The following is a 12,345-nucleotide window of genomic DNA, read 5'->3' on the forward strand; positions in this document are numbered from 1 at the left end:
ATCATCAAGAATTGATTAATATAATATCACTCCAAACCCAGGTATATGTCACTTCCCTCCTTGAGTGCTTTTGCAAGCTGTCTCTTTCTCTCTCCCTGCCTCCCTCCCTTCCGCTTTCCCAACTAACCCAGATACTCTAGCTTTGGAAATTTATCTAATTCTGTCAGCTAACAGAGTCATCATTCCCGTCCTTTTGAATTTGTGATAGTTCAAAGTCAGCCCTCATGGACCCTTTCCATATCCTGTTTTCCAGTGGCTGCTGGGTGCCCTTTTACTTTATTGAAGTATAATTAACATAGAATAATACCAGGTGCACAACATATTGATTCAACAATTCTATACGTTACTCAATATTCACCATGGTAACTGTGGCCACCGTCACCATACAATGTTATTAAAAATATTATTGACCATACTTTCTATGCTGTACTTTCCATCCCCGTGACTTACTTATTTATTTTTATTTTATAAATCATAGTTTATTTCTGTGCTTAAAAGAAATATTTTATATATCATACATTGAAATAATTATGCTTAATAATACTTTCTATGTTTAAAATAAATATTTTATATATCATATATTGAAATACTTACATATTTTATATATTTTAGTATAATTTTATATAGTTTAATTTATAAATTATAGTTTATTTCATAGTTATTTTATAACTGGAAGTTGTAATCCCCTTTTTCTATTTCACTCAGCCCCCCACCTTCCCTCGGGCAACCACCAATTTGTTCTCTGTATTCAAGAGTCTGGATCTGTTTGCTCATTTGTTTTGTTTTTTAGATTCCACATATAAGCGAAATTATATGGTATTTGTCTTTCTCTGTCTGACTTATTTCGCTTAGGATAATATCCTTTAGGTCCATCCATGTTGTCACAAATGGCAAGATCTCATTCTTTTTTGTGAATGAGTAATATTTCATCACATGTTCCCACACTAATTCATATGCCCACAAACAGGATTAACTGAGTTTTGAGAATGAGAATCCTTAAATTAACTAGAGCACTTCACGGAAGGCATGGAGAAAATGCCTCCTCCATACTTAGGGTCTATTTCTCAAAGCAGTTGTTTGGTTTTAATTCGATGTTGTTAACCACAGTGTAAAGAGGAAGTGGCTCAAATGGTAGACGTATTCTTTGAAAACATGGATGTCAAATCTACCTCAAAGTACAAGTGTTACTGAACACCAACCTTGTGTTTGGTGGTTGTTATAGAAGCTCCATTTTACATTTCGGTCCTTCAGCGTAGAAGGTGTGATACAGGTGTAAGTGTTAGTGTTAGCTTCAATTGACATCCGAAAGGATGGTATGTCCAAAACAATGTAATTTATTTTCCTGTTTTAGAAGTACGACACACATAAAGCCGTACAATATGTGCTCTTCTGTGCCTGGATTCTTTCTTACATCATCATGTCTATGACAGGCATCCATGTTGCTGCATGTAGCAGTGATCTGTTTTGTCTCATAGTTATGCAGTATCCATGCCGTATCCAGTTGTGTTTGTATATGATAATTTAGCCATTCTAGTGGTGTTAAACATATGGATCATTTCCAGATTTTGGCCAGTCTTTAAAAAAAACCAGAAACTTCCATAAACATCTGTGCCTGTGTTGTGATAGACATATCCACCATTTCTTTTTGGGAGTAGTAATCCTTTGAAGAACCCTAACCTGGATTACATTCTTTCCAGGGGTAGATGGTTGGAGTTGGAAGTTCACACTCTCCTGGCAACTAATGGCTTCAGCTACCTAATCCTATGCTTAACACTAAAGACCTTGTTGATTAGAAATGGTTTTTGGGGGCGCCTGGGTGGCTCAGTTGGTTGAACGTCTGACTTCTGCTCAGGTCATGATCTCGCGGTTCGTGAGTTCGAGCCCCGTGTCGGGCTCTGTGCTGACAGCTCAGAGACTGGAGTGTGCTTCAGATTCTGTCTCCCATTCTCTCTCTCTGCCCCATCTCTGCTCTGTCTCTGTCTTTCAAAAATGAATAAACGTTAAAAAAAAAAGAAAATAAATGGGTTTTGGTTGAAAAAAATGACTGGAGTTCAAGCTGTGCAGACTGCCCAGGCAGGTACTCACTCCCATTCTTACATGAACAGAGAGTAAGAATCCAACAGCATCAACAACCTAGACCCTTTGGAATGATATCTGTGTTTGGAATTGTCTTGAGTTTGGACAGTAAATAGGATGCTGTCACTCAACTTCTACTAGGTCAAATGAAACCTCATGTAGAATACTGTCATACTTGCCTAGATTAAAGCCTTTATGAAGGTTCTCTGAAAGGACAAAGAGCTGGGACCTTAGTAAACTTACAGAATGGGCTGTCTGGCTGTTTCTGAGCCTGAAACATGTTTCATTGTAATTTGGGAGCAAGGTTAGTTATTAGTATATGTCTACAGAGCAAGGTGCCCATGATGCACACTTTTCTGCACCTTGCTTTTTCACTCAGCAGTTTCTAACAGAGGATTCCATATCAAGAGGAGCAGATCTACTTCCTTCAACATCTGGATAGTATTGCACTGTATGGATCTCAATAAAAATGGACCCACTTTAAGTAAATATTAGACAGGAATTATTTGAAAGTATCAATTTGTTCTCTCTCGAGCAGTAATTCTCAGAGTTGGGGATATGGGCTAATATGCTTCCCTCTCCTAGATGACAGGTCAAGGCAAATCGGTATTGGCATTCCCACTTTCTCTTCCAAGGCATAAGGAGAACCTTGCTTATCAGTCATGTGTCTCTTCTCCAAAGGATCCTAATGAGACCCCAGAATCATTCTCGATAAGTTTCCAAGTGATCACTGCTACTGCTAATCAGTTAAAATTGCTATCTGCCATCTGATATAAAGGCTACATGTTTTCCCTAGTCTACACAGTCTTTCTTAGGTACTCCCTCTAACTTGAATATTTCCCTCAAGACCTGTAAAGTATTCCCCCTCATTGTCTTCATCACCTAAATAACAAGATGAACCTTGGCCTCCGTGTTGGCAGAAAAATAATGTGTATAAAACTTGCTAAATATCAACAATAAAGATGGGTGTGAACTCTTCAGTTTTCAATAACACAAAGCAGAGTTTCACCTCAGACAAATGTAATGTGTTTCCAGACACGATCCTGCTCTCTCTACATAAACTCAGAGGACTAAATATTTCTTTTTCAGCAATCCCATATGATTCTTTACTTGATTCCATTTCTATGAACGTTTTATTCTCTATGCCAGGGACACGAATTGGTAACTCTCAAAGTAAAATTTAAAACCACTAATGTTAATAAATTCAGCACTTTCAGTAGCCACCTCCACATAAAAAAAAGTGAAACCTTGCTCTTCCCTCTCAACTACCAATGAAGTATGTCCATGAATGATTATAATTACTTACCTGAGGTGCTTGTAAACATAAGTGCCAAAAGTGTTAAGAGCAGTTCTATATGACGCATATTTAGGATTCTGTTTCCAGTGGTTTCTCTGGAAAACAGAGCAAGATGGGTTCAGCCAAAACTTGCAAACAAAAGTATACCTGTCTCATGAAGGAGATTTTAAAACATCTTCTGGCACGCAAACTTTAAAAAAATCAGCACAGTAAGTTTCCATATCCCTTAATAGAGTCACCAAGTGTTCTCAGAACTTTCAGCCATATAGAATTCATCACATTTCAAGGCAGGAAAAATTCCTAATAATGCAATTTTCTAATACAAGAGAGTCTGCTGTACAGAAAATCTACTATTCTATGAAAGAACATTCTGTGAAGTGCCAAGATATGTATGGCAGGTCTACTCATGTAGGGGTGTGTGTGTGTGTGTGTCTGTGTGTGTGTTCTTTTTTTTCTCATCACACCAAAATGCTCCTTGTGATCTTCATGTGTGGCTTGAATTTTTAAATATCCATCTTTCTTCATCAGAACTAAGTTCTTGATAAGTTAGGAATTAAGTCTGTTTTGTCCATGACTATATCACTAACATCCCAGCACACAGTCGTACAATGCTTAGTACATAGTAAGGACTAATGCTCATTCTGGAGGAACAGGTGTACGGATGTGTGCATGCATGTGTCTATACACACATGCCCACGTGTGTTTATTTTAGGGAAACAGAGACAAAGCAAGAGTTTCCTACACTCCAAATGCCTAATCTACATTGGGTCAATGAACTCAAATCTGTGTTGAATTTCAGTCGTACTCTAACCCATCTTTTGTCCTGAGAATTACAATTTTAGAGAGTAGGACAGGGGAAGGGGGCAGCGGGGCTCTTACACCTGGGTTGGCATCTCTAGCTGAGTCTCGACCAGCTGTACAACCTCGGGCAAGTTACTTAAAAGTCTCAGAGACTAGCTGCTCATTACCAAAGGGGAGATGATAAGAAGGCCTATGACCAAAATTACTGAGTGATAGAATGAGCTAATGTTTGCCAAGGCTTTCTGGATGCATAGTGGCCTCTCAGTCCCAAATAATTCTCTTACTAACTGCCATGCACCTCCCATACTTAAAAAAGAAGAAAAACAGTTAACGTCCAAATCCTGGATGAAGTTTAAGGGCTATGCAGTCAGACCATTTACATCAATCTTTATGAATAACATCACAAAGCAAAGCATCTGATGTAATTTCCAAGAGATAATAATCAGTCACGTAAAGGGTTAAGTAGGTATGGAAAGTACCAAGTGTTCAAAATAACTAAATTAGAATATTTCTATGGTTCTATGGTTTGAAATCAATCCCCCACCCACACTCACACACACATATTTATTATTAACTATCTATTCTCTTACCTTGGATAGAATGAAACGTGTTGTTTCCTCTGGTGAAGGTTGACACAGCCTTATAAAGGGCACTGCTATTTTTTCTTGGTTTTGGTTTTTGTTAATTTTCAAGGTCTACTGAGAGATAAAGTTATTAAGAAATAATCTAGCATTCTGATGAGTTAACTCTGAGTTTCAATATGAATCATGTTACGAACCCAGTATACAAATTAGCTGATATTTGCACTGCTCTGTGTATGTAAACATAAAAATTGTATTGTGCTTTTATGGATTTAAAAGATTAAGATATTAAATAATAGAACTCATTTCCAAAAGAAAAGCTATTCTGGAAATGTCACATTTGGTACCATGTGTGATGTTGATTTTTTTTTTTTTGCCTTTCCATAATATTTGAATTTCTTTCTTCTTTCTTTCTTCCTTCCTTCTTGCTTTCCTTCCTTGCTTCTTTCCTTTCTTTAAAAAAAATTTTTTTTCTGATTTCTAAAGTATTATACACCCAATAGGGGGCATTTATAAAATGAAGATTGAAAAGAAGAAAATAATCTCCATATGAAAAATAATTTAACATGTTTCCTTGTGCTTTTTCTACATATTTTTTCAACTAATTAGGATTATGTTTAAAAAGTTTCATATCCTGCATTTTCCACTCATTAAATGAGCACCTTCCTGTGTCACAAAAATGTCTTTGCTACTATCATCTTAATTGCTACATATATTCCTTGATATGAGTCTAATTATAATTTATAAGATATATTTGATTACAAAATAACCCCATGGCCATCTTCTCATGTCAGACGATATGTATCAGTTTTTGGAGCACGGCCTCTGGGGCCAGACTGGCTGGATTTGAACCCTCATCCTACTCTTTATCAGATGAATAATTAATTAAAGAGTCCTGCCTTTCCTATGTGTTGACAGCATAGTTATAAGTATGGGCCCTCTGTGCAAGCACTCTGTGGAAATCTAACAGTATGACTGCTCAGGAAGTGCAAATATATCCAAGCACACACACACACACACACACCACTCTCTCTCTCCTCTTCTGTTGTGTTTTATTTTTCCATTCATAGCACTTATCGCTAACGGATACACTTTGTTTTATGTTTGTTTATTATCTGCTGAATTAACACACACATTAGATTCATTAACTATATACAGTTGGGCATCTTAGGTGATCACCTGATCTACTGTTACACCCGCATAATCTTACTTTTGAAATGCTTCTTAAATCATGACATCTTGGAAAATATGTTTTAACAGTGAATGTGAAGTCTACCTTGAGCTTAAAAAAAAATGATAATAATAATGCCTGGGTCCCCACCCAGACACCTGAGGTACAGCCTAGGCTTCCTGATTGTTAAACATCATCCAGGTGATTCTAATATGCAGCCAAGGTAGAAAGACACTAATCTAGGGGGCTTATTTGTATACTTAAAAGTAAATTTAATAGATCACAAATATACACATTTAATGATAATATTTATTATTTAAGACATTAAGTATCTGTGCATATATATGTATGTGTATATAAGTGAGTTATCTATGTGCACACACACACATACACACACAAAGAATACTCACAAACTTCCCCTAAATCATCAAATGGAATGAAATTTTCTCTAAACGAAGAAGGTTCTCTTCTAAAAATTGTGTGACTTAGAGTGAGGATACAGACACAAGCCAACTGTTTTCTCTGAACCCAACGTAATACTATCCAGGGCCCCTGCAGAGTGTCTGAATGTTCATTCCTGAGTCCCTGGTTCTGTCCAACTGCCCTGTTTATAGACCCCACCCTGAGCAAAGTGACCATTCTCTAGAAAAAAATAATAATAGTTCACAGAATTTCTGCTGAGGAAGCTGAGACTGAACCAGGTGAATAGGTCCGGATTGTAGAAAGTTACACTGACCCACATAAATAGATGTAGATTGCTTCCGTGAAAATCACCCTTATTAGCAAAACATAATTGAGTACCTCCTAAGATAAGCTGCCTTGATGAAAATCTTAACACCAGTGATTTTTAAAATAACTGTTTCTCTACAGTGTTCAATGCCTAAGCGTTTCACTCAGCCTTCGACATGACAAAACCACCAAATGCAAAGAGGAAAAAGCGATCTTGGACATAAAACACACACATGTGCAAACGTGCGTGCACATCCACGCTTCCACTCCAAGGAAAGCAGCATTTATGTTGAACGAGGGTTGCCCTGTGCAGGGCCAGGAGAATCATCCCCATTTCATAGTCTTTTCCACAGACACCTGCTGTGATCCTTCTGCTTCCCCCACCTCCACCTGTGCCTGTGCCAGTCCTGCTACTTGAACCCTTCCTGCTTCTAACTGTCGGCTCCCTGAATTCTAACAGCCTGGCTCAATGGTTGCCTTCTCAAGGAAGCTCTCCAACGGCTGGTGCCCCAGACACCTGCACACTTGTACGCACTGCATTCCCATTACTCCTGATTGATCCCCGCTCCCTGGGACTTCCCTGAGGCCAGAGACCCTGTCTTTCCGTGTTCCCACACCACTTGCTCAGTGCCTTTATATGTTTTTGTGCCGGTGGGAGGGGGGAGCAGTCATACCGTCCCAGAACCTGCATAAACCCAGTTTCTCCCAAATCTACACCCTCCCAAACCATCCAAGGACCTTGGGTTGAGATGTGTGCCCCAGATCCCAGCGTTGCACAGCACCAAATGAGTGTTGGTGGAAGTTCCCAAGAATAGACCAGGGGAAGGGGGTGAAATTCATACAATCACCTCAGGTGTCTATATCTGCCTGGGATTGCCCAGTCATTAATTTGTCTCATAACTGCAGTGCGATTTGCTCAGGGTTCTCACTCCTGGAGGCACCTCGAATTAAAGGCAAACGTTTTGGAATCAGAGAAATTTTGTTGTGAATCTGTGATCTATTACTCAGTAGCTGGATGCCCTTGGATAAATAACTAAACATCCCTGTGCTTTGGTTCTCCCCCTTTAATTAAGCATAATGATAGTGCCTACTTCATTTGGCCTACAGGAAGAATAAATAAAAATAATGCATCTAAAAGTTTTCTATGCCATGACAGACAAAAGCTTAATAAGTGAAAACTACCAAATATTTTAGCCATTTTCACTTTTTCAGGAAAAAAAATGGAGAAGTTTTAACCTTTAAAATTATACTATCAGGGAAAGTTGATGATGCTGTCTCACCAACTATTCATGTGTGTGTGTGTGTGTGCATATATATGTGTGTATATGCAGACACATGCACATATATACTCAATATTTATATACATATCTGAATATATATATATATATATATATATATATATATATATACAGTCCTTACATACGGTGACTCCACTTATGAGTTTTTTTTTCGTTTATGATGGTGCAAAAGAGATACACATTCCGTGGAAACCGTATCTGGAACCTTGAATCTGTATCTTCCCCCAGGCTAGTGTTACGCCCTAGGATCCTCTCTAGTCCCAACTCCTAGTGGGCCAGGGGTTCACGAGGGTGAACAATAGATACATTTACAACCATTTTGTACCCAGGCAACCATTCTGTTCCTCACTTTCAGCACACTATCCGATCAACTGAATGAGATACTCCACAGTTTATTATGAATTAGGCATTGTGATAGAGGATTTTGCCCAGCTGTAGGCTACTGTATGTGTTCTGAGCACCTTCAAGGTAGGCTGGGCTAAGCTATGATGTTCAAGAAATAGATTCCTGTTCCAGTGACTTAAGATATTTTCAGCTTAGGCTGGGTCTGTCAGGACTACCCTCATCCTAAGTGGAGGCAGACCTGTACACATAGTGGCATACATACTAAGCTGATCTTGTTTTCAGAATCCTGGCCCCAGGAGGGTGGGTCGCCCTTTGCCAGGCGGGCCGGCAGCAGAGGGGAGGGGGCAGGGGGTGAGGATGGCATCCGGGCCCGGCTTCTTACCTTCAGAGGGGAGTCCCCGAGGCTGGCGCGGGGGCGGCCGTCCCTCCTCCACCCTGGTGGCCTCTGCGACAGAGGCAGGAGTTCAAACAGCAGGTGAGAAACTGCAATCGCCGCCTCCCCAGCGCTGTGAAACACGAAAGGAAAGAGAGGAGCCGCAAGTGTGATTAAAGATATAAGGCAACTAGAGAAGGTTGGAGGAAAAAAAAGGGGGGGGGGGAGGGGTACCAAAAAAAGCAGAAGAAAGAAAAAGCGTCCGGCAGCCGCCGCGAAGGCTGTAGGTGGGACGCTGCCCCTGCCCGGTGTCTGCAGTGTTGGAAGTGGGGCGCTGCTGGGTCCCGCAGAGTGTTCCAGGTCTGGGTTGCTCCAATCGAAGATGCTCCTGGTCGAGGTTTGCTCCCAGTGGGGGGCTAAGCGATGGGGGGAATCCTCCCGGTCTGCGGTGCTCCTCTGAGGGGGGTACGCCCTGGCGCAGGCGTTCCGGCCCCGGAGTGCTCCTTGTCTGGGGCGCCCCTCCCAGCGTTCTTGGGGTTTGGGCTCCTCCACCTGGGCGCCCCGCCTCTGAGTTCCGGGAGCTGCTTGATCGCGGCGGCGACCGCACACAGCTGGAAAATCCCGCCTCGCCCTTGCACGGAGGTCGGCTGCGGTCCCCGGCTGGTCGCGGCGGGTCTCGGGAACTCTCGGCTGGTGGGCGGTGGCCGAGGGACCCTTAGTGCCCTGGGCGCTCGGTGCTGCATTTGCACACCCTACAGGCCGCCGAAAGGTTTGCACCAGAGTCAAGTCAACCCGCCCGTGGGGCAGAGGGGCACCGTCTGTGGTCAAGGGGAAGGAGCCAGGGGTGGGGGCTGTAGACAGGAAAGAGGCCAAGTAACAGCTCCAAAATGACAGGACGGCTTCTAAAAGTCATCCAAGGTGAGGAGGAAGCCATTGTCTGAAGCACTGAAGCCTCAGATCTGTGCCGAGGCCTTCTGCCTGTGCTGGGGGTTGGGGCGGGGGCGGTTCTCTCCTGGGAAGTAATGGAGAGGGGTCAGAGGTGTTGAACTGAAATTTTAGATTGTTTAGAACAAAAGAAGGGCAAAGGAGAACTTGTACTCCTAATTTTTTGTTTTTTTTTGTTTTACTGTGGTAGAACTCAGGATACATTTTTAGGCTGGTCTGTGGTAGGGTCTTTCCAAGAAAAGTGAAGAACGAAACCATGGCTGACAGGAAGAACGTTTAATGAGACAGTGGTTTTCATCCTTTTTACTCGGTCAAAATAATTCATCATATAATAAAAGAGAATAATCATATAATTATTTCAAATGCAATAAGAACAAGCATCTGACAAAATTCAACAGGCTTTCTTCAAATAACACTAGGAATACTGAGAATAGAAAGGGGCAGTCTTGATCTGATAAAGAATGTCTATAAGAAACCTGTAGGTAGTTTCATCGTTAATACCGAAACACTTTGCTTTTTTTTTTCTAAGATGGGGAACAAGATAAGGATGTTATCTTTCATCTGGGACAATCCTGTTGTAATAAGCAAAGAAATAAAAATAGAAGACATACAGATTGGAAATGAAGAGATAAAACTACTGTTTTTGACAGAGGGTCGATTTCATGATCACCCCTTTGAAATTCACAAAAGAGTTACTGGAAATAATAGGTGAGTTCAGCAAAACCATGGAATAAAAAGCCAATATACAAACTCAAGTGTAATTCTATATACTAGTAATAGAAATTTGAAAAATGAAACTTGTTAATACTACCACGTATAATACCATAAAAATTAAATACCAGGGTATAAGTCCCTTGAAACATGTACAAATTGTCTACAATGGAATCTACAAAATACTGCCAAGAAAAATGAAAGACCTAAAAATTGGAAGATTGGAAAGACCTAAAAATTGTTAAGATATCTATCCTGCACAAACTGTGGAGTTTATATAGTCTATACATTTTTGACTCTATACGTTATAGAGTCTATATATTTCATGCAATCCAAATCCTAGGAGGAATTTTCAAAGAAATCGAGAAACTGTTTCTACAATTTATGTGAAAATGCAAATGATCTAGAATAGTTGGAACAATCTTGGGGAGAAAAGAACAAAGACTTACACTGACTTGAAGGTTTACAATAAGGCAATACTAATCTTAACTGTGATATTTGCATGAACATATAAACAGAAAATAATAGAGAGTAGAGTAATAGACCCACACATTTACAGCCTATTGATTTTTGACCAGGGCACCATGTCAATTCAATGGAGAAAGAAAATTTTTTCACAAGTGTTGCTGAAAAAATTGGGCATCTCTGTGGGGGAAAAAATGAAGCTTAACCCTCCCCTCATCCTATATACAAATACTAATTCACAGTGGACAATGTGATCATAGTGAACATAAAAGCTGGAACCATAAATACTTCGTGAAGATCCATAGGAGAATATCTCCATGATGTTGAGATAAAAACAAACAAACAAACAAACAAACAAAAACAAACACAAACAAAAACTTAGGACACATAAAACACTAACCATATAAGAAAAATTGATCAGTTGGGTGTTATCAAAATTAAAAATGTCTGCTAATCAATGATTTCATTTAAAAAAAAAGGAAGAGGGGCGCCTGGGTGGCTCGGTCGGTTAAGTGTCCGACTTCGGCTCAGGTCATGATCTCACGGTCCGTGGGTTCGAGCCCCGCGTCGGGCTCTGTGCTGACAGCTCAGAGCCTGGAGCCTGTTTCAGATTCCGTGTCTCCCTCTCTCTCTGCCCTTCCCCTGTTCATGCTCTGTCTCTCTCTGTCTCAAAAATAAATAAATGTTAAAAAAATTTTTTTTAAAAAAAGGAAGAGATAAGGAGGTAAGCCTGGAACAATTCTCACCTTACACCTATATGAAGAGGAATTTATATACAGAATATATTTTAAAAATTTCCACACATCAACAATATGAAGAGAAACAACACAATTTAAAAATGTGCAGAAGACTTTACTTTCACTGAGCAATACATGAATCTTATTGGTGAATAAGGTCATGAAAAAGGTTCAACATCATTAATCATCAGGGAACTACAAATTAAACCATAATGAGGTTCATTTGTCACCCACTGAAATAACTAAAAGGAAAAGAAGCCTGACAATACCAGTCATTGGTGAGGATTGACTCAATCATAAGAGCAGTCTCAGACATAACCGTAGGAAACTTAAAATGGTACAGTTTGCCAATCTGACAGTTTCCAAAAAGGGACCAGTCCTAGGTATCGAGCTAAGAAAAATACAAACACAAGTCCACAAGAGTGTTCACAGTCTCCAGATCCACAGTAGGTACAACATGAAACCACCCATGTGTCCACCAACAGGGATAGGTTAAACATACCGTGTACAGCCATACAATGGAATACCGCTCAGTAATACAGAGGAACAAACTACTGACACATGCAAAACATCGATGAATCTTCAAAATGTTACATTGTGTGGAAGTAGGGAGTCACAATGCTGCGCACCTAACTTTACTGATAGAAATTTCAAGATCTGACAAAACGAATCCATAGAGATAGAAATCAGAACACTGCCTCTGAGGAGAGGGATTGACTGGGAAATGGAAGGATGGAACGTCCGGGGGTGATGGAACTATTTCTATCTTGTTTGAGATGATAGCTACACAAGTATGCGTAATTGTCAAGACTCATC

At 40.2% G+C, this 12,345-nt stretch overlaps 1 protein-coding gene across 2 annotated transcripts in view; it reads right to left on the reverse strand.

Moving 5' to 3' along the window:
* Nucleotides 1-11,292, reverse strand: part of IL18R1 (interleukin 18 receptor 1) — a 37,422-nt gene extending 26,130 nt beyond the window's left edge. The window contains exons 1-3 of one of the 2 annotated variants that reach the window (XM_043603059.1): nt 8,681-11,292; nt 4,765-4,869; nt 3,383-3,468 (exon numbers count right to left, since the gene is read on the reverse strand). In XM_043603059.1, the coding sequence (XP_043458994.1) occupies nt 3,383-3,440 (58 nt within the window). In that variant the 5' untranslated portion in view covers nt 3,441-3,468; nt 4,765-4,869; nt 8,681-11,292. Of the gene's footprint in view, nt 1-3,382; nt 3,469-4,764; nt 4,873-8,680 lie in introns of both variants that reach the window. The other variant, XM_043603058.1, reaches the window with a different exon arrangement.
* Nucleotides 11,293-12,345: the final 1,053 nt, after the last annotated feature.

Source organism: Prionailurus bengalensis, chromosome A3 (assembly GCF_016509475.1).
Source record: "Prionailurus bengalensis isolate Pbe53 chromosome A3, Fcat_Pben_1.1_paternal_pri, whole genome shotgun sequence".
Taxonomy (NCBI): Eukaryota; Metazoa; Chordata; class Mammalia; order Carnivora; family Felidae; genus Prionailurus; species Prionailurus bengalensis.